At 42.9% G+C, this 22,823-nt stretch overlaps 1 protein-coding gene across 2 annotated transcripts in view; it reads right to left on the bottom strand.

The window, feature by feature from the left end:
• The window catches only part of TOP2A (DNA topoisomerase II alpha), a 54,648-nt gene that overhangs the window by 4,524 nt on the left and 27,301 nt on the right, over positions 1–22,823 (bottom strand). The window contains exons 13-33 of one of the 2 annotated variants that reach the window (XM_040331009.1): positions 22,348–22,473; positions 22,146–22,256; positions 21,940–22,045; positions 20,578–20,687; positions 20,392–20,484; positions 18,801–18,915; positions 18,437–18,707; positions 18,099–18,330; positions 17,729–17,863; positions 17,440–17,640; positions 14,948–15,143; positions 14,774–14,865; positions 14,337–14,477; positions 12,051–12,134; positions 10,099–10,299; positions 8,072–8,210; positions 7,828–7,980; positions 5,980–6,136; positions 3,924–4,066; positions 3,480–3,695; positions 747–931 (exon numbers count right to left, since the gene is read on the bottom strand). In XM_040331009.1, coding sequence (XP_040186943.1) covers positions 747–931; positions 3,480–3,695; positions 3,924–4,066; positions 5,980–6,136; positions 7,828–7,980; positions 8,072–8,210; positions 10,099–10,299; positions 12,051–12,134; positions 14,337–14,477; positions 14,774–14,865; positions 14,948–15,143; positions 17,440–17,640; positions 17,729–17,863; positions 18,099–18,330; positions 18,437–18,707; positions 18,801–18,915; positions 20,392–20,484; positions 20,578–20,687; positions 21,940–22,045; positions 22,146–22,256; positions 22,348–22,473 — 3,207 coding nt within the window. The remainder of the gene's footprint in view (positions 1–746; positions 932–3,479; positions 3,696–3,923; positions 4,067–5,979; positions 6,137–7,827; positions 7,981–8,071; positions 8,211–10,098; positions 10,300–12,050; positions 12,135–14,336; positions 14,478–14,773; positions 14,866–14,947; positions 15,144–17,439; positions 17,641–17,728; positions 17,864–18,098; positions 18,331–18,436; positions 18,708–18,800; positions 18,916–20,391; positions 20,485–20,577; positions 20,688–21,939; positions 22,046–22,145; positions 22,257–22,347; positions 22,474–22,823) is intronic. The other variant, XM_040331010.1, reaches the window with a different exon arrangement.

The raw sequence follows: 22,823 nt of genomic DNA, 5'->3' as shown, positions 1-22,823 counted from the left end.
CGCAAGGGGACATCTAGGAACAGCAGTGATTTGTGTGAGGAAAATGATAAAAAAAAATTGTTTGGGTACAGTGTAGCATGACCACACAATTGTCATTCTAAAGCCTCGTACACATAATCGGACTTCAAACAAACTTTTCCGCAGATTTTTGTTCACATGGAGTTGGCCATGAACTTGTTCTGCATACACATGGCAGGACTTTTTCAGCCAACTTCCACCAAATCACAAGGTTTTTCTACTCTTTACTGCCACCCTTTGGTCAACTTCTGCGTGTTTGTACTTTGGACTAAAGTCTGATGGACTTCTGTACACACGATAGGATTTTGAACCGTAGGACTTTTGTTGCCGAAAAATGTGTCCGATGGAGTGTACACACAGTCGGATTTTTTTGAAAACTTGGAAATTTTGAAGTTTGTCGTCAAAAAGTCCAACAGTGTGTATGGGCCTAAAGTGTGACAGCACTGAAAGCTGAAAAATGGCCTGGGCAGGAAGAGGGTGCAAGTGCCCAGGAGGCAAGTGGTTAAAGTTCATGTGTGTGTAAAGGCAGGTGTCCCAATACTTTTGATAATATAGTGTATACAGTATGTGTTTTACAAAAAAATATAGGATAACAAAAACACACCAGCTGCAAAACTACCGATTCAATTTTTCATAAAAGTATAGAAATCACATTTAGCATATCAGAATATTAAGATTTCCAGCAAGTTTGGCTTTTTCCTATCCAGCCATTTAAATGTGAACCTTACCTTGGCCGTTTTGCTTTTCAGCTTTGGACCAGAGTCTGAGTCAGAATCGGAGTTCTTCCTCTTACGTGGCTTAGCAGTCTTTTTAGGAGGAGCAATCTCATCATCCGAGTCATCTGTAATTCTTGCTGCAGTAGACTTGGAAGTTTTGGGCTTGGACAAAGCTTCCAAGATGGATGGCTGCTTATCTGGAAAGAGACCACAAGACAAACTCATTGGCACACTTGCGGAGGAACTGGTACAATTATCCTATAGTATCGCCTATTCATCCAAATTATATTTTATAAAGAGAGCGATCTGCTTATTGTAAATATCCAAGATCATACATCAGTTGACAAATTTCTTAACCGCTTAAGGACCACCTCCTGCACATTTACGTCGGCAGAATGGTCACAGCTGGGCACATGCACGTACAGGTACATCCTCTGCTAAGTGCCAAGCCGTGGCTCGCAGGCGCGCGCCCGCGACCCGGTCCGAAGCTCCGGCGGACCCTTTCGCCGCTGGAGTCCCGCCATCGGTCCCCGGAGCTGAAGAACGGGGAGAGCTGTGTGTAAACACAGCTTCCACGTTCTTCACTGTGGCGGCGTCATCGATCGCGTGATCCCTTTTATAGGGATACACAATCGATGACCTCACACCTACAGCCACACCCCCCTACACTTAGAAACACAAATGAGGTCATACATAACCCCTGCAGCGCCCCCTTGTGGTTAACTCCCAAACTGCAATTGTCATTTTAACAGAAAACAATGCATTTTAAATGCATTTTTTGCTGTGAAAATGACAATGGTCCCAAAAATGGGTCAAAATTGTCCGCCATAATGTCGCAGTCACGGAAAAAAAAATCGCTGATTGCCGCCATTAGTAGTACATTTTTATTTATTTTTTTTATAAAAATGCAATAAAACTATCCCCTATTTTGTAAACGCTATAAATTTTGCACAAACCAACCGATAAATGCTTTGAGATTTTTTTTTACCAAAAATAAGAAGAATGCGTATCGGCCTAAACTGAGGAAATTTTATATTATATATATATATATTTTTGGGGGATATTTTTGTTACAGCAAAAAGTAAAAAATGCATTTTTTCAAAATTGTCGCTCTATTTTTGTTTAAAAACCGCAGAGGTGATCAAATACCACCAAAAGAAAGCTCTATTTGCGGGGAAAAAAGGATGCCAATTTTGTTTGGGAACCACGTTGCACGACCGCGCAATTGTCTGTTAAAGCGACGCAGTGCCGAATCGCAAAACCTGGCCGGGTCCTTTAGCTGCCTAAAGGTACGGGTCTTAAGTGGTTAATCTGCTTACCACTTGCTTTACTACAAAAGCATGTTAAAGCGGAGCTCCACCCAAAAGGGGAAGCTCGGCTTGTCTGCCTCTCCGCCCCCATTATGTCACAATGTAGGATATAAGATGGTAGGGTATAAGATTTCCTGTCATCTGTGCCCAGTCTTGCCACACAGAGTTAATCCAGCTCTGAGCAATCCTCTTATTGTTCAGTGAGATAAAATGGACTTACAGAGAAAAACCTTAGTCCGTTCCTCCCCCTTGCTGTGAGTGACAGGTTATTTACATATCTTATGCACTAGCCTGAGACAGAGGCACATCCTGCCTAAAAAGTTCACAATTCACATCCCTCTCCCCTCCCTCCAGCTCTCACAGGATTGGCTGCATTTCCTGTGTTTTGACTGGATGTTTCTCATCATGGGGTCTTATCCACAGTTCAGTGTGACGAGGAAATGCATGGATATTGCAGTGAAAACACAGAACAGAAAGCAGAATGTACACAGACAAGTGATCTGATTTAGGTTAGTGAGAGCTGGGCAGAGGAGAAGCTCAAAGTGATCTGATTGTTATATTGCAGAGTGTGTGTCTGAGGTCACCTGATCACAGTTGCAACATCAGGTTATTTACATATCTCATGCACTAGCCTGGAGACAGGCATTATTTAATTCCTACCCCTTTTCTGAAGTCATGTGGTTACTCTTCTGGATTTTGACTGGATGTTAGTGATCATAGCAGAATTTAGTGTAAGGAATACATAAAGAGAAAATGCATGTTGACAAGGGGAGTGTAGAGGTGGGCGGGGAGACTACTGACATCACAACTCCACCCACCGAGCTCCAGACAACAGACCCACCCACAGAATCTGCAGTTTTTCGGGTCTCATGACAGACAGAGGGGAGACATTGGACAGGTAAGGATACACGCAGGAGACATCTATATCCTTATAGATCAGCACTATGGCAGTAGTTTAGAAAGGATGAGAGTGGCTTTACATCCACTTTAAGTTACCAGCATAACTTATAACCACCCAAGTCTATACAAGCATATGGACAACTGCAAGCCCCCCCCCCCTCCTTGTTACTAAACAAAGCCCTTCTCAGGATGTACACCGTATTAAAAAAAAAAAAAAAAGACACCCTTCAGCAAGCTTGCATTACAGGAACATTTTCTGAGTATTATGGAGGCCACACAATGCTGACCTTCCGAAAAAAAAAAAAAAAAAAAAGATAGTTGCCTGGCACTTCATAACACATGACGGGAAAACAAGTTACATGTTACTGGAAAAATCAGTGCGGAATTTAGAACTGTGAATCAGCATTCTTGTACGAGTCAGTGACCAAGTATTGAAGCCAACGCTATACTACAGGTTTATTTATACTACATCAGTGTGTCGGGAAATAGTTTACACAGGAGAAAAAGATAAGGCCCTTTTGGATGCCCCACATACCTTTCTTGGTGGCAGCGTCATCCTTTTTCTTGGCTTGTTTCTTGGGTGCTGCCTTCGCACCGGCTGGCTTTGCAGGTTTCGCTTTGGTAGCCTTTACAGGCTTCTCCTTTGCTGGTTTCTTGGCAGCTGGGATGGCAGTGGTGGCAGCTGGGATGGGAGGGGTGGCTTGTGGCAGTGACACAGGACAATCCTCATCATCGATATCAACGACACCTGCTAAGATATGGTTTAAACACCTCATCAAAAACTGAATACTGATAAATGACAGAACACATAAGAACCAATTCATAAAAGTAATGTGCGATAATGCGTAATAAACAAAAACATTTACTCAAACTACTGAACAGCTTATTGCCAAGTTAGAAATGACAAACATCCCACCACCTTCACAGGCTACACAGTACTACATGACTTTAATCCCACATTTCACCTAGATTTCCATACCTGTTGGGGATGGTTCTGATTTCTTGTCAGGACTGGGATCCTCGTCGGTAGTTGTTTTAGGCACTTCTGAGTCTTTTGGAGAACTTTTTTGCTTCTTGCTAGTCTTAGCTGGTTGCTCTTTCTCCTGACTGCCACCCTTACGCCTGTATAAGAAGAAACCAAAATTTTACTTAATGCAAAACTCAATATATAAAAAGCATGTGGAACGCCAGTATAAACCTAGGCAAACATCTACCATACATTTAGTTTGCACCCTCCGATTACCAGGTAGTTCCTCTTCTCTTCAGTGGGCAATTTGTAGTACAGGCATACTCCAGGGTTTACGTCCTCTTTAAAAGTGATGGGTGTTACTTCCTCTTTGTTTCCCTGTAGGGGTAAAGCATAATGGGCTACTATGCATTGCATAGTAGCACATTATGTGACACTTACCTGCAGGAGAAGCCCGCGGTGTCCCCATCTTCCTCGCTAGTAGCAAGCACCCATTATTCACCCCTCTTCCGGGGCCGCAAACTCCGGCTCTGTGACTGGCCGGAATCGTGCGACGTCACTCCTGCACATGCACGCGGGAGCCACCTTTAGCGGCATGACCCGAGATAGAAACTGCACAGCATGCCCTTTCTAACTCCGGCGCATGCGCAGGAGAAATCGCCGTACAACGATTTGCAAATATCTCCTAGACCGTGCAGGTCTGGGAGATTTTTTAAGCACCTACAAGTAAGCCTTAATCTAGGCTTACCTGTAGGCTAAAGTGGTCGTAAAGAGTTTACAACCACCAAGTACACAATGAGGTTGATTTATCAATGGAGAGTGCAAAATCAGGCTCACTTCTGCATAGAAACTAAATGAGCTTCTAACCCCAGCTTGTTCAATTAAAGCGGAGGTTCACCCCTAAATTACACTTTTTCCCCTTAGATTAATGCTCGTTTTGTCTAGGGGAATCGGCTAGTTGTTTTAAAATATGAGCCGTACTTACCGTTTACGCGATGCATCTTCTCCGCCACTTCCGGGTATGGGCTGCGGGAGTGGGCGTTCCTTCCTGATTGACAGTCTTCCGAGAGGCTTCCGACGGTCGCATCCAACGCGTCACGATTTTCCGAAAGAAGCCGAACGTCGGTGCGCAGTATAGAGCCGCACCGACGTTCGGCTTCTAGTGACGCGATGGATGCGACCGTCGGAAGCCTCTCGGAAGACTGTCAATCAAGAAGGAACGCCCGCTCCCGAAGACCCATATCCCGGAAGCGACGGAGAAGATGCATCTCGAAAACGGGTAAGTACGGCTCATATTTTAACACAACTAGCCGATTCCCCTAGACAAAACGAGCAGGAATCTAAGGGGATTTTTTGAAAAAAAAATTCTTATGGGTGAACTCCCGCTTTAAGACTGGTAATAAAAGCTGGAAGCTTATTGGTTTTTGTGCAGAAGCGAGCCTGATTTTGCACTCTCCAGCGATGTAACCCTCCCTTACTTCCCCCCCCAGGATGCAGAGCTTGGCACTGGAGCAGCAGCTGCTAATCTGTTACCATGTCACACAAGGACACTACCCCACTTCGCTTAAAGTAGGGATGCACCAATATACCAGCTGCCAAAAATAGGCAAATTTTTATATATATATATATATATATATATATATATATATATATATATATATATATATATATATATATATATATATATATATATATAAAAAAGGGGGGCACCAAAAACGCACGATTTTACTCAGTCTACGGTGAAATTTCATAGGTCATGCGACTCAAACCGCACCAAAAAAACTTTAACTGACCAAATATGCACACAATTGAAGTAAACGGGATTTTTAACTCATTTAAAAGGTATGTATTATATAGTACTTGTGCGCGGCTATGTATATAAATTCACACTTGATTGTAAACAGCTGCAACCATTAGTGACCTCACAAAAAAAAAAAATGTAACATAATTCAAACTTCCCAACCTATACCTTGACCATAATCGGCAATCAAAATCATAAAATGTCCACATAAAAAGATGAATTATCCAATTATTTCATAATATATAAATTCTGAAAGGGACTACTCACTTGGGTGCAGCTTTTGGCTTGCGTGCCGGTTTAGGAATTACAAAGGATTCATCATCATCATCAGAATCTTCTTGGTTGGACACATCACTGTCACCATCCTCCTTGTTGCTGCCAGCACCCTCTTCCTCATCAGAATCCAATACATATTTTATTTGAGCTAGAAAGGAAATAAATGGGTCATATTGCGGTCGATGAAAGTTATTCTCAGCCCTGTAGAAGAAACCCGCAATGACTGGCTATAGCATAGTTTGCAGGCTGCTGTCATCACAAGAGCAATACAACGGTAATCAATGGTAACAAATACGTAAAACACAAGTTCCAATAATGAAAGCTTTAGTGTACTGTGGAAAAGCTGAAGGTCTACTTTAGTTCTGTTTGGGGGTTAGGTTATGTTCAGTTTGGTGTCCGACTGAGTGTCAAGTCAATAGCCTTGGAAAACCATATATTTGCCTCTCCTTGTTCCACCGAGAGCTTCATCTTGATGCCTACTTGGCATCTTAACACTATGAAAATCTTCACCATTGAGACTCACGGATTGCAAATCCCCATGCAACTTTCCATTAGAAAACATGAATATTGTGGTGCAGATATGAAGGCACCTTGCATGACGCACAGCGAAGACCTTGGTGTAGCGGGGACAGGTACACGGCTTTCAAGGGCTGTTGAGGACCTTCTAAAACGACACAAATTGTTTTTAACCGCTTGGGACCAGCGCATGACTATACAAGTCGACACAATGGCACGGCTGGGCAGATGGACGTACCTGTACGTCTCCTTTAAGATGTGGCATTGTGGGCACGATCGTCTCACAGAGATGCTGATGTAAACAATTTCCCCAGTCTTCCTAGTGACAGGACACTGATCACAGCTCCCTGTAATTGGGAGCGGTGATCAGTGTCATGTCACACATAGCCCACCCCCCCTACAGTTAGAATCACTCTCTAGGACACATTTAACCCCATTCAGCGCCCCCTACTGGTTAACATCTTCACTGCCAATGTCATTTTTAAGTAATCAGTGCATTTTTTATAGCACTGATCACTGTATCAATGACAATGGTCCCAAAATGGCGTAAAGTGTCCGAATTGTCCGCCATAATGTTGCAGTTACGATAAAAATCACTGATTGCCGCCATTACTAGTAAAATAAAAATATTTCATAAAACTATCCCCTATTTTGTAGACACTATAACTTTTGCGCAAACCAATCAACGCTTACTGCGTTTTTTTTTTTTTAACCAAAAAAAAAAAAGCAGACAAATACGTATCAGTCTAAACTGAGGAAATGTTTATATATATTACACACACACACATTTTTGGGGTAATTATATAAATATAAGAAGAAAAACCGCAGAGATAATCAAATCCCACCAGAAGAAAGCTCTATTTGTGGGGGGGGGGGGGGGGGAGACGTAAATTTTGTTTGGGAGCTACGGCGCATGACTGCGCTATTGTCAGTTAAAGCGACGCAGTGTCGAATCGCAAAAAGTGCTCTGGTCTTTGGCCAGCCAAATGGTCCGGGGCTTAAGTGGTTAAAGCCAATTTTTTTCTTCAACTTGACAGTTGGAAAGTAAAACTGCTGTCAGGATTTGTTTTTGCCAACCGCGTTTAGTAATTTTTTTTTTTATAGCAAAAAAAGAAAAAAAAAAAAAAACACTGCAGAGGTGATCAAATACCACCAAAATAAAGCCTTTTGTGTGTGTGTGTGTGGGGGGGCACGACATTATATTTGGGTACAGCTTCGCAACCACACAATTGTCAGTTAAAGCAACGGAGTTCCCTATTGCAAAAAATGGCCTGGTCATTAAGGTGGCAAATCCTTCCAGTCCTTAAGTGGTTCATATCTTACCAGCAGCAACCCGGCGTGGCTGAACGGAACGCGGTACAACTTCTTCTGGTTCAAACTCACTATCAGAGTCCATTTGTTTCTGTGGTTCTTTTTGCACGGGTTTGAATGGAAGAGTCAGCTGCTTCTTCCCTTTAGTTTCTTTAGCTTTAGTACCTGTTAAAACAATCGATCATTAAAATGCAAGGACTTACGTTTGGAGGACTTACGTTTTAAATACATGTTACAGTATAGCACTATCACGAACCTGGTTCTTTCTTAATTTTTTTCAACAGTCTCTCAGCAAGGGTCATTTCTTCAGGACTGTTCTCTGGACTGACTCCTGGGCTATCCCTTGTATCATCATCATCATCACCAAACTCCATCTTCCTGGCAACGTCCTCGCTCTAAAAAGTACACATTGTAATTATTATATTTTGAATAACTTAAAGTGATACTATAGGTTCAAGTTTTTTTTTTAAAACATACATATATCATACTTTCCTCCACTGTGCAGTTAGTTTTGCAGTGGCCTCGATCGTCCTCTTCTGGGGTCCCATGGCGGCTCCTCCCTGCATTAGATAACACTCTCTAGGAAGCTCTCCCCCGAGGGGGCTACCATGCGGGGGCACGCCTGTGCCATATACTCGGCGTCCAAAGAAACCAAACGTATGACTTGGCCACGCCCCCCAGCAGTCGCTTCATTGGATTTGATTGACAGCAGCGCTGCTCTAAATCTATCCAATAAAGAGCAGAGAAGCCGCAGGGGGGGGGGGGGGGGGGGGGGGTGTTGAAACAATGGCCTTGAATAATTACACAACCAGATTGCAACACTATGGTCAAATGTGAGTTATGAAGCCTATGACACCATCAAATGTATACAGCCTATTTTGAAGAACTAATGGTCCAATTATGACAGAAGGCAATGATCACTAGTATGCAAATGTGTAGCCTTTCTGCATTAAGCAGCGTCTTGATGAGACAGAGGCCTAAGCTGCCCATTGCTACAGACTGGTTCCCAATAGAGGTCACAGAGCCCACAATACATTTAGTGGCTGACCAGCAGAGCCTCCCATTTTAAGAGCAAAATTAAATGGAGACTGGACATTTTAACCCCTCAGCACTACCTCAAAAACTAATGTGATCAGATCCTTGCCATGGACCTTTTTGTGAAAGTACGTAGTAATGAATCAGTACTCTGACAACTTACTGGGAAACACTTTGCACATACCAGAAAGTTATTGTAACTGACTGCAAGGTCAACATTGGACAGTGATCAAATCGGTCACCGCTTTAAATGGGTGTTTACTTTAGTATTGTGTACAGACAGGCATTTTTCATTGGTGATTAGAGAAGGCGAGAATTTATAGATATTACAATTTCTGTTAGAAGATATGCTCCAAAAGGTTATGCCTGTCTGTACCAAAGTAGTATCTATAGCACCTATCCTTGACACCCATTTGGTTCACTTACTTTTTCCTTAGATTTCCCTTCTGTTTTTTTTCCCCTTTGTCTGAATTTCTCACTTCCTGTTCCTCCTCAGTAAGCTGTTCTGGCTGACCAACACCCAGCCAGAACGGCTCCGATGATGGGGGCAAGCTTACCGAGGAGAAACAGGAAGTGTGAAATTCAGACAAAGAAAAAAATTTTTTAGAAGGGAAATCGAAGGAAAAGGTAAGTGAACAACAATACACTAGCTTAAAGGAACCTATTTACAAAATAAAAACAAACCTTTACAACCCCTTTAAGAAGCAAGAAATCTTGCCGATTGATAGGGGATTAAATACTAACTTCACCTATTAAAATGCAAATCAATAAATGCGCTTTTCTGGATATTTGAAATGTCTGGTCAGTGGCCAAACGTACAAAATCAGCAGGGGATCAAATACTTGTTTCCCCTCACTGTATCTTAGCAGTCCAGTAAACACTTTGTTTTGGGGTTCAAAGGGTCCCCTTTTATCAGGAATTGGCACTGTTAAACACATTGGCTTTTTGTGACATAACCGAAAAAAATTGAATCTGGACTTTAGACATTCAGCATTTGGTACTTATCTTCTTGTACACCCAGTCGCTATATCAAGCAAAGAGCTGGTCTACCACTCCTGGGAAAACTGCCCAATGAGAAGCCATTCCCTCTGTGTTGCCTAAGGCTGGACTAGAACATCTACTGCTTTGAGAGATCCAGTGCCTTACATAATTCTTGTAGTCCCTGAGCGTCTGCCTCCAAACACATTCGTTTCATTACTGGCTAAAAATGGACAATGTTTTAAGTTTTGAAATCCTATTAAAAAATACCTTGATTTTCTTTTTAGTAATTTTCTTGGTGGCCTCAGCTTTCATGGCTGTTGTAACTCTTGGAACGACACGTCTTCCATGAGGGGATGGGAAAGTCTCCTGGTGCTGCAGCTTTTTCACCTGTGGTTTCCCACTCTTGCTCTTGCCCGCTTTGCCCTGGATAGCATAGGCATCATCTTCCCTCTGCTTCTCTTCAACACGCTAGAGAATAAATAAAAAAATAAAAAGATGCAAATCATTGAGTTTGATCAAGCAAAAGATGAGGTAATGAACAATAAATCACTGAAGCAAAAAAAAGTACCTCTAATGAAGTAGGATAAAATAAGCTTTAACTACTTGCCGACCGCCGCACGCACCTATACGTTGACAGAATGGCACTCATGGGCAAAAGGACGTACCTGTACGTCCCCCTTTAAGGAAATGGCATTGTGGACACACGCGCCTGCCGCGAGGCCACCCGCGGACTCTATCACTGCCAGGGATACTCGCGATCGTCTTACGGTGAGGAAGAAAGGGGGAGATGCTGATGTAAACAAGCATCTCCCCGCTCTGCCTAGTGACAATGACAGTGATCACAGCTTCTTGTAATCGGAAGCGGTGATCACTGTCTTGTCACACACAGCCCACCCCCCTACAGTAAGAAGCACTCCCTAGGGCACACTTAACCCCTACAGCATCACCTAGTGGCTAACCCCTTCACTGGTGGCCCAGTCTTTGACAAGAAAAATGGTCCAGGGCTTAAGTGGTTAAAGTGTATGTATATCACCACAAGAAACTACCCTCATTTGCTCCCTTAAAAAATAAAAAGAGAAAGTTTCAAGGAGTCTTCCCAGTTCTAAAAATAGCGCCGCTATACTGCCTGAAAAACTCCTGCCCAGCAAACTCAATGTGAAAGCCTGAGGGCTTTCACACTAAGGCGATGCGCTGGCAGGAGAGAAAAAAAATCTGTTGTCAGCAGCATCTTTGGAGCGGTGAGAGGAGCGGTATTGTATACTGCTCCTTCCCATTTAAAACAATGGGAAACCGCGGTAATACCACTCGCAATGCGCATTGCAGGCGGTATTAACCCTTTATCGGCCGCTATCGGGGGTTAATACCGCACCGCTAGCGGCCGAATCCCACCGCAATTCTGGCGGTATAGCGCCACCGCGCCTCCCGCCCCAGTGTAAAAGTGGCCTTAGGCTCTCATGGCCATAGCTTGGGGAGATAGCCTACTACACAGAGGTTTTTTTTTTTTTTTTTACGGTTTGAATCTTGCCGAATACTATGCATGCTTGCTGTACATTAGATTTCACAATTTGTGTAAATGAGGCATAAGTTTGGTTTGCATTGTTTAGTTTGAGCACCTGGAAGGGAAAAAAGTATGTGTAACAGTTGCCAAGAATTCTAGTAAGCAGAAAATCTGGTGCTTTAATTGGTCTCATAAATAATAATAAAAAACACAACTATTTGCAAAAAATAACCCAAAGGATTTTATAAACAGCTTTCTGCAAATTTCAAATTCAAGTGCTTTAAAGACACCTTTCACACTGAGGGCGTATTGCAGGTGCTATAGCGTTAAATAGCGCCTGCAATCTGCCCTCAAACAGCTGCTCTATTGTCTCCAGTGTGAAAGCCCAAAGGCTTTCACACTGGAGCGCTGCGCTAGCAGGATGGTAAAAAAAAGTCCTGCTAGCTGCATCTTTGGAGCGGTGTGTTTACCGCTCCCCAATGAAAATCAACGGGACAGCGCGGCTCTACCGTCCCGCAATGTGCTGCTTCAGATTTAGACCCTTTCTCGGCCGATAGCGGGGGTTAAAAGTGCCACGCTAGCGGCCTAAATGCGCCGCAAATCCACCCATAGCGTTGGCGGTAAAAATAGCGGTGTTTTACCACCGACACTATAAAGCGGCTCAGTGTGAAAAGGGTCTAAATCGTAGTTACAACTGCTTGGGTTATCCAAATTTACTTACTTCCAACTCTTCGATAAAGGCTGCAAGATCAGCCTTCCACAAGTCAGATGGAGATTTCTTTTTAAGATCTTCCAACTCTGCAATCTGAAATAGATATAAAGCTAGATGTGAGGTATGAAATATTTCATTTGGAAAAAAAATAAAAAAAAGTTTTTTTATTTTACGTGTAATCCTATTGTGGAGTACATCACTTGACATCTTCATAGTGTGGTGGACTCACCCAGGACAGAGGCTTTTGGAGGGGACTGAATGCTGGCCCCTTGCCTACTGATTATGGACCCTGGATTTTGGGGGAACGGTGCTCTTTGCGAAGTGTATGCGAGGGGACCCTTGAGGTGCTGTTACTTTGGATTCAGGTCCATGAAGACAGCATAGAGAGAAAAAAAAACAAAAACCAGAGGACGTGGTAATCACAGTTTACCGTTCTACGCTGCATCCAGGTGAGCACGCCACTGGTGTCTTCAGGGACACAAAATGTCTGGCTCAGGATCACCACTCTGGACCTGTATAGCAGATCACCAACCTTTATCTGCTAGTCCAAACAGGCAAAATAAATTTGCACAGGGTCTAGTGTTGAATGGAAACATTGCAAACCATTCCGGTTTGTATTTTTTGGGGATCTGGCATTATTCCTATTGGTCCTAAGCAACGGATCAGGATAGAGCCAGCTTAAAAAAAAAAAAAATATGCAGAGACCGCACACATGACCACCTCACTAGCAAAAAAACTGAGGCTGTGCCTAGCTGGGAGGGGATTACTGTCTTTTTGTCAGTGTCCATCATCTGAAGTTGGCAGCATAACCCTATTGTGATGATATGAAGATGCCCTTTGATGTACAATGCAGAAACATTTGAATTTGAAGAGCAATGTTATACTAAAGGGTAATGTGAGGAAAAAACGTGCAGCACAAGGCTGAGGAGCAAACAAGTAAAAACACTGCAAAATCAGTAGTGTAGATCATAATAAAAAGGGAAGCAGGAAGAACAAATTTTATCAAACGGGGGATGGACTAGAACACACAAGCTCTGGCAGACAGCAACAACATGGTTTTATTCATAGGTAGCCTTTATGTTTCAACACATCCTAGTGCAGATTCCAAACCATTTTTGTAAAGTAACTGCATGGACGGCAGGTAGTTTCCACATTTATCCATCCATTATTAATTTTAAAAAAATTACTGAACAGTCTGCTTCAATGATTGTCTTCCTAATCTGTTACATATGAAATTTTGGAAAAAGGGATATAACAAAACCATTTTTTTTTTTTTTATCCTGATTGTCAAGGATTGTTAAAGTGGTTGTAAACCCACTATTTGGACTTTTACCTACAGGTAAGCCTACAACAAGGCTTACCTGTAGGTAAGGAGAATATCTCCTAAACCTGCACGGTTTAGGAGATATTACCCCCGCAATGCGGGCGGCGCATGCGCAGGGGGGAATCCACGGCTGAAGGACCGGAATCGCCGGACCCTGCCGATTTTAAATCTCCCGCGCGCACGCGCGGGAGTGACGTCATCGCCGCTCCAGCCAATCACAGCGCTGGAGCGGCGATACCCGGAAGACACGCCGGAGCAAGATGACATCCTGCTCGGCGTGGACCAGGTAAGTGGTACACACCTCGTTCCGAGGTAAGTATTTCATAATAGGCTAGTATGCGGTGCATACTAGCCTATTATGCCTTTTGCATTGCAGGTTTGGAGAAAAAAAAAAAAAGTTTATGCGGTTTACAACCGCTTTAAAGCGGAGTTCTATTCCAGCCTTTTGGTGTTTATTAAAAAGTCAGCAGCTACAAAAAGTGTAGCGGTCCAGCAAAGCGGCAGCTCGGAGCTCTGCTCCCCCCCCTCTCCGGCGGGCGACTCCAGTCATAGTGTGGGCACCCGGCCGTGACAGCTTTTAGCTTCACGGCCAGGCACTCACTGCGTATGCGCGAGTCACGCTGCGTTCTATGAATGGACAGGTGATCTCCTGAGACCTGTCGCGTGTCCCTGGAGATCGGCTAAAGGGAGGGACCGCCTAAGGCAAGAAGAGAAGACGCTGAGGCGGTCCCTGGGCAGAAGGAGGTAGTGGGACAGGAGGTCCCACTCCTACCGAAACCCCCACTCCCTCCCCCCCTAAATAAATGACATGCCAAATGTGGCATGCAAGGGGGTGAAGAGTTCTTAAAGAGGAAGTTCCACTTTTGGGTGAAACTCCGCTTTAACCAAGGAGTAGGGTAAAAACAAACAAATGGAAGGTGCAAAAAAAAAAATCTCTGCAACAAATACAAACGTTTCTCGCTGAAGCACACCTTAGTATCTCTCTGTTTGCACAGCTCCTCCTTCTTCTCTTTGGTCAGGTACCACATGGGCATGTTAAGGAGATAGTTGAAATCTGGACCGGTAACAGCAGCTTCAGCGTCCTCCTCTTCAATCAGCTCTCCAGTTTGCTCCTGTGAGGACAAAATAAAATGAGATTAGCATTTCATTAGGATATGAAGAGAATGCATATTTTAGGAAATGTAAGGCAGGCCATAGATAATGCATTTTTCTTTCCTGGAAACATGGGTCCCTGCTGGAAGAACATAGATTACCACTTTGGCATGAATCTCATTTTGCGAGACACTTGCAAACCGAGTCAGGATTCTGTTTTTAAATACAGTGCTCGTATTGCGAAATGCTCGTTAACCATGTTACTCGCAATCCGAGGTTCCACTGTAGTTCTATATCTATGCAGATAAACAAATACCTTTTCTTGGGTTTGCTTCCAGGCTTTCACTGGGTCAGAGTCATATCCACGTTGGACCAGCATCTGGATGAGTTCTTTCTTGGGCTTGTTTTCTGAAAAATAAAAAAATAAACGCTTTAGAAAATAGTCCCCGACATATTAGATTTAGTAAAGCTTGTATTGCCATTCTCTTACCAATAACAATTTTGCCCTCAATCTTCTCTAGAATAAATCTAGCCTGGTTACTAAGCTTGGAGGCTTCAGCTGTTAGCATGCCCAACATCCAATCCTTCCTGAGTCCATAGTAGCGGAGACGCAGATCAAAGAACTCTCTCAAAATGTCCATCACGGTCTCATATTTCCTCAGGCATCCCGTATGATCAAACAGCACCTAAAAATCCAATAGTTAGACAGCATAAATTTAAAACATGTCAAGTGATTAGTCGAGTTGTCCAAATTTGTTTTTTTAGACCTGCACCTTTACATGAATGAATGACTTGTATAGCGCTACACATGCAAACTGAATCGCCTCTGGGCGCTTTTCCAGCCAGTGTCTGCTTGGCTGGTGCGGTCATTTTACCCCGTAGGATCTCGACACGCTAGGGACACCAGCATGAACAGTAGATGGGAATGTTCCCTCTCAGTTGGCTTAAAGTAAATACATATGGAACAATAAAGAAATCTAAAAAAGGTGGCCAAACAATCCTTTAGATTTACCAGCAACTATGACATGCGATTTAAAGGATTGTTTAGGTAGACTCTATGAAAGAGTTGGTATGGATACTTAAGAATAACGGAGGTGCTAGGCAGGACTGCACAGAGAAGATCATCGAAACAGGGAAATATCTACAACAAAATGCTGCACTTGGGGGAAGTTTGTAAAAATATATTACTCAAAAAGGATATAAAACTACTTTGCATGCACAAAACACAGTTGTAAACCCAGATGATATTGCCATGTAAAAATAGCAGGGACATCACTATGCAGCACATAGCCTGTGCAGATAGCAAAGCTGTGGAAGGGACCCAGCAGCAACACCTACCACAGGCTGCCTGCAAAAAAACTACACTAAGGGGAGGAAGACCAGTCACCCTGCACAAAATAAGAGAAAAGTGACTGGTCCTTATCCACGTGCCGACCAACACACGTGTAGTAGTACGGCGGCAGAGTGGCTCTCCTGTGCCGGATCACGTACTAGGTATGCGATTCTAGTACTTCCAGTTAGGGAGCACGTCGGCTGTGCTGCGATTAGACAGCACAAGCCAATCAGCGGGTGCCAGCCAATGGATTACTGCCGACACATGCCGATTGGCCAGAGCTCTGTCAGTGTAAACAATACAGAGCTAAGGGATGTGCTGGTTTTGATTTCCCTGCAAAGCATGGAATAAAAACCAGTACATTCCTTAGTAAAAGTACCTCAACAGTAAACACACTGAGCACCGTTAGATACACATTGAACCCTTTGATCGCTCTAGATGTTAACCCCTTCCCAGCCAGTACAGTGTGTAGACGCTATAACGCTCAGCAGGTAAACCAATATAAGCTTGTTGGGATTTTACCAAAAAATATGTAGCAGAATACATATTGACCTAAATGTATGAAATTAGATTTTTTTGGAGTGGTTTTTATAGCAGGTTTCCAAAATACCACCAAAAAAGCCATTTGAGTAAAATAAAAATAAAATGCAATTTGTGTACAGCGTTGCATGACCTCACAATTGTCAATTTAAAGTAACGCAGTGCCAAAAAGTCTGGTCATGGAGGTTAAAGTGGTTGTATACCCCTAATTGTGCGTTTTATCCATAGGTAAGCCTAGATTAAGGCTTACCTATAGGTAGTGAAAATATCTCCTAAACATGCACCATTTAGGAGATATTTACCTTGTAGTGCGACAATGATGTAATCGGTGCATGCGCTGTGAAGAAACGGACCTCCGTGACTGGCCGCCCCTGCACGCATGTGCGGGAGTGATGTCACATGGCTCTAGCCAGTCACAGAGCCTGCGCCCCCAGGAAAAAAAGAGGGACGAAGATGGATGTTTCCTGCAGCGGAGACATCATGGGCTTCGTTTACAAGTAAGTGCCACATAATAGGCTAGTATGCGACGCATACTAGATTAGGCTTTTACTTTGCAGGGTTTGCTAGAAACAAAAAGAAGTAAAACCCATCAAAACCGAGAGGGAAAGGTCCGGCACAGAGTTAACGTTTCACACTGGATTACTACACAGATCCTGGAGTTCAGCTGGAGAATGTTTTTTTTCTGATGCGTTTGATAACTGGACATAAACCTTGTGTATGGGTTGACAACTTGAAGCCTGGGTTCACACTGCTGCGGTTCAGACATTGCATGTAATTCTCACAGGAAACACAGCACATGCCTGTGCGAATTACATGCAGTGTCTCTGGGGTGCGGTGGATTTGTATGGCTCAAATCGCACACTGCATTCCTAGCAAACTGGTGCAGGGCGCTTTTTCTGTCCGCACCAGAATCGGATGGCACGAGTGTTCACACCCATGCAATCCAATTCCGCGAACGGATTGTGGGGCGTCGTTAACATACATGCTGCAATCAGTTCACATGGACAGGATGCGATTTAGATGTGGTGCCAAATTTGCTGTGAAGTCTCACCCCATCTAGAGTGAACCTTGGCGAAAAGTCCAGAGCAAGTTACAGCATGCAAACCTACCATAGAGTTACATGTAAGCGGTGCCTGGAGCTTGAAGACTTTGTGCAGACCAACTGCCTCGGCCTCAGCCAGCTTTTCTTCAGTCATCTTAATGATGAACTTGACTGTTGTGTCTGTGTGATATTCTTTGTAGTCGATAATTAGAGGAGGAGTCTTTTCTGTCCCATTTAGCATGGCCTCCAGTACCTGCTCCTTATAGTTCTGTATGAAAAGTGCAATATGACAAATTATAAACCATTCAGAAAACAACTGGCAAAGAAAAGGAATGAATTGTGCTGTTGGCACTTACCTGTGTCCATGTCCTGACTGGCAATTCAGAGATTTCAAGAGTAGTTGTGTCAAGAACGGAGATCTCACCATTAATGATGTAATGGTTAACAGCAAGCTCATGGATCATTCCCTTAAAGTTCTTATAGCTTGGGAGCTGTTCAAGAAAAAAGACAATCTCATATTTACATGTCACAGCACAAGTGAACAGCAGACGAGACTCATTTATCAAGATAGCGGAAATGCCCCATATTTCTTATCCAAAACAATTTATAGCTGAGAGTGATGGTAATGATACCATTCACACCCTTTAATATAGAAAGATACATACACATTTTATACCACACGTGTTGACAATTCAGCAATTTGAGCATTAAAACTACAAGCCTCACCATTGGCAGAGGTTCTTCTCCATGCAACATCCTTTGAACGTTGCCTACTATTTCCCGGATATCAAAATTTGGGATTTTACAGGACCAGCCGGTACCGATACCCTCTGCACCGTTCACCAGTACGATGGGGATGATTGGCATGTACCACTCTGGCTCGACCTTTTGGTTGTCATCATTGATGAATTTCAGAACACTGTCATCCGTTGGAGGGAATAAGAGGCGAGCAAGAGGGCTGGAAATGAAACCGGGTAAACGTTATAAAGAGGGAATATACAGTAAATGCATCATGTGATAAAGCTGTACCGCTACTGCCTCTTCATTCCTTCCAAAAAACTTACCTAAGCATAGTGAAGATATATCGAGGGCTGGCAGCATCTTTGCCACCATGCAATCTGGTACCAAACTGACCAATCGGCTGTAGGAGGTTAATGTTGTTGCTACCCACAAAGTTTTGTGCCAAATTGATAATGGTCATCATCAGCGAGATCTCACCATGATGATATGCCGACATTTCAGCCACGGAACCAGCCAACTGAGCAACCTTCACCTCTCGCTTGTCATTCCTCTTGAAACAAGTGAAGAGCACTTTTCTCTGCCCGGGCTTCAAACCTAGAGCCAATGTAGAGTTTTCATAGAAGTTTCATGAACACACACACACATATAGAGAGAGAGAACAGCTAGATATGAAACATGCATACATACCATCAACCAAAGACGGGATGGAACGTTCATTGTCAGAGTTGGAGAACAAAATGAGTTCTTTGTTAATGAAGTCGTTGTAGGTCAAGTGCTTTGTGGACTTTCCATACAAGAATTCCTGAGAATGGCAAAAAAAGGTGCAAATAGAACTGATAAAAAGGGATGTCTTATTATATATAAGTGATCAAGCACAACCGCAGAGAATTGCATACAGGTGCAAAAACACTCACCTCTCCTAGTCTGTTTTCAAACCAACAGCACAATAATAAAAAAAATTATATATATATATATATATATATATATATATATATATATATATATATATATATATATATGCAAGACGTTCCCTCCCGCTGCCTGGGATAATGGGCGAGCCGGATCATCTGTTATCGCCAGATAGCTAACCATCTGCTCTGAAAAATGGTACCAGGGTATACCCTGCAGCTGCAGGCTATACCCCCACACAACCACTTTCTCAAGCCGATGTACCGGTACGGCGTTGTGCGTGAAGTGGTAAAACTCACACTGCTGGAAACTCAAATTATACCTACTGTGACAGTCAAAGTCAAGCTTCAGGGGTTATTCTGTTTAACAGTTTCCCATTGATTCCTATATGTTAAAAAAGCTCACTAAATGGCACAGAAAAAAAAAAAAAAAAAAAACATTTAATGGGCTTTCAATGTCTGCTTTGGTATGACTGATCTCTGTAGGCTCAAGCAGAACTATGAAGGCTTCACAATGGGTCAGATAAGGCCAAGCCTTGCAAAAGAAGATGATCAATTTTTTTTTTACTCCCCATTGAGTGACACAGTCTTAAGCCCCGTACACACGATCCGAAAATCAGATGACAGATCGTCCGTTTTTTTTTGCATGTTAGGTCATATATAGAACATGAAAAGCTTACTAGAGTTACGAAAATTCTCAGTCAGAATAAAAAAAAAAAAAAGGAAGTGATGTAATGTGTTGGTGTATTTGTATTTTCTGACGTCAACTGTACTGATTAAATGTAAATCATATGATCTGGTATCGTTAGGGAAAAAAAAAAAAGTGCTCGTCCGATCAAATATCATCGAATGAACGGTCATCCGCTCTCGAAAGCTCTCTGCCAAAGATCCGGAAGGAGTATTTTTTGTACGATTTTCGGATTGTGCGTACGGGCCATTTGACTGTACTGACACTTTTTGGAGGAATTATACACTGGCTGGTCCTTAGGCCAGCATAGCCCCTTCTCCATTTAGAATGTCACAATTGTGTAGCAAAGCCATATCAGACCAGAATATAAAGATGAAGGGGTGAAATCTTGTGTCCAGGTCCCTCAATTCCGAAGATTTTTTTTTTGCAAATACAAAAATCCTATTTTCTCTCATTTGAGAGTCACAGGCATCCTTAGACTACTATGATGTCCAGAAGCACTCCAATTGAGTGGGCAAACAGCGAAGAAAAAAAAATAAAAACCCCATACATTCATCATCCCAGGACAAACCACTCAGCAAAAAACTGACACAGTCAATCAAGAACTGCAGGCTATTTCCCCATCCTATGCCCTCCTGGAAGAGAAAAATGGCACTCTAAAAGAGGTATTGGTAAATCTTACCTCTGGCAAACCAAGCAGTTTCCGCTGCCTACGGTCTTCCATGAAGTTTGTCAGCCATTCCTTGCGGTCATCCACCTTTTTCTTGCTAAAGGCCTAAACAGAGTACTGGTGTTATTTGTGTTTCCGAGCATATGGACCACAGAACTGCATTCTAGTATACAGCCACATGCAAGAACATCCTCTTACCAAGGTGATCGCAGCATCATCTATTGGGCCACAATATTTGAAAGGAATACGATGTCTCTCCATATCAGCAAAATATTCCTTTGCCTCTTTAGCTGTGCTGGTACCCAGACCTAAAGAATCGGCCAAGTAAAGAACATGTAAATTTATTTCCAATGCAGTAACAGTTTTGGAATTAAGATACAAGGGGAAGGGGGCAATTACCCCAGTTTTGAGTCATTTATACATTTCTCTCTCGTGACTTGATGGACCCTTTTGTGTTCAGCCTCTGCACAAATCGTAATGAGCAGATTTAAATTGATTGGCTCCTAGCTCCGTCTCGCATCCTCAGAGAGCTGCTTTTCAAGGGTCCTGCTGCTGCGCCCATTGACATACAGGACTCGGCCCTGCCCCCCCCGTGTCACTGGATGCATTTGACAGCAGTGGGAGCAAATGGCTCCTGTTGCCATCAATCCAATGAGGACCCGAGGCAGCGGCCGGAGCTGCTGTGCTCCTCCTCGGCGCTGGAACATCAAACTCGATGTTCGCCGGTGGCCTGCGATCAGGTCACGGAAAGATGTAAACAGAGCATTTCCCTGTCCTGCCTAGTAACAGGAAAAAGGTTGTGTCACTTGTAGCCCAATTCCCCCCTCCCCCACAGTTAGAATCACTCCCTAGGACACACTTAATCCATTCCCTGCCAGTGTCATTTACACAGTAATCATTGTATTTTTATAGCACTATCGCTGTATAAATGACAATGGTCCCAAAAAAGCGGCAAAAATGTTCGATGTGTCCGCCATATTGCAGTCGGACAAAAAAAAAAAAAAAAACCCATAAATCTATCCCCTATTTTGTAGACGGTATAACTTTTGCCCAAACCAATCAATATACGCTTACTGCGTATAGGAAAACATTTGTTTTTATATATTTTTGGGGGATTATAGCAAAAGATTTAGCTTTTTTCCCCCCCAAAATTGACGCTCTTTTTTGGTTATATCGCAAATAAAACGAACGCAGAGGTGATCAAATACCCCCAAAAGAAAGCTTGATTTGTGAAAAAAAAAAAAAAATCTATTTTGTTTGGGTACAACGTCGTGAGTTAAAGCGGTGCAGTACAGTATCACAAAAAGTGCTCTGGTCAGGAAGGGGGTAAATTCTTCTGTGGCTGAAGTGGTTAAAGTCAAGCGAATTTTACTACTTACACTATGGGTATAGCTTACAGTTCTATACAAACATGACTAGTGTACATAGACATTCACCAGGGTGACAAGTAGAGGCAATTAAGTCCACACCACCGTGATAGCCCACCACCAGCACAAGCATGGAAGAAGTTGGGTCTTACTTGCCTGCCGAGCACTACCACACAGGGTTTTTAGAACAAACCTTTGTAGTACTTTATTTTCCAGCTCTTGTGACTTTCAGTGTTGTTCTTCCAGTCCTCAAACTCAGGGATGCTGTAGAAGGGGAGTTCTTGCTTATTTTTGGAAACCTGTGTGGAAAGGAGCAATTGAAATATACCGTAGGTTTTGGCTTTCTACATATACAGTATAAAGTCGAGAAAGATTTCTATAAAGTAAAAGGCTTCACACCTTAATAATGGGGGTAATAAACTCTTCCAGGAAACGGTGCCTCAGCAGAGAGGGCCAGTTGTGATGAATAAAGTTGATAAGCAAGCCTTTAATATGGGAACCGTCTTGATCCTAAAAATAAATAAAAATTAATATGAGATGTATGTAAAAGGGTACAATGAACATAGCTAGTCAGCCCGAGAAGCTGGATCCCTCTCCTCACCTGATCTGTCATAATCATGATCTTTCCATAACGAAGACTTTTCAGAGATTCTTCGTCTTCATAGTCTTTCTTGTACTGCAGGCCAACAATCTTAATTATGTTGTTTATTTCGGCATTTTCCATAATCTGAAAGCGCAAACATTTTGTTTTAAACAATGAAACACCCAAGTTTGACATTGTACAATGTGATGGATAACAAAAAGCGATACACTATTTTTTACGGACTGGGGCTTGGTAGTTTGGCGTTTTAGCTTTGTGTCTTGTATGGGTAAAGAAACATTTTCCATACAAGCCACAGTGAAAATTCAGATTGCGAGTAACCCGGTTAACGAGCGTTCTGCAACACTAGCAATTTTTGGGGAAAATCCAAATTCAGTTTGCGAGTGTTGTCTCGCAAAACGAGGATTCAAGCCACAGCGGTGTCCAGTACCGCATGGGACCTGGGGTTCGGGGGCGCCAGAGCCAATTGGAAGTAC

Source organism: Rana temporaria, chromosome 12 (assembly GCF_905171775.1).
Source record: "Rana temporaria chromosome 12, aRanTem1.1, whole genome shotgun sequence".
NCBI lineage: Eukaryota > Metazoa > Chordata > Amphibia > Anura > Ranidae > Rana > Rana temporaria.
The sequence above is the reverse complement of the archived record's forward strand: the minus strand, read 5'-3'. Positions and strand labels throughout refer to the sequence as shown.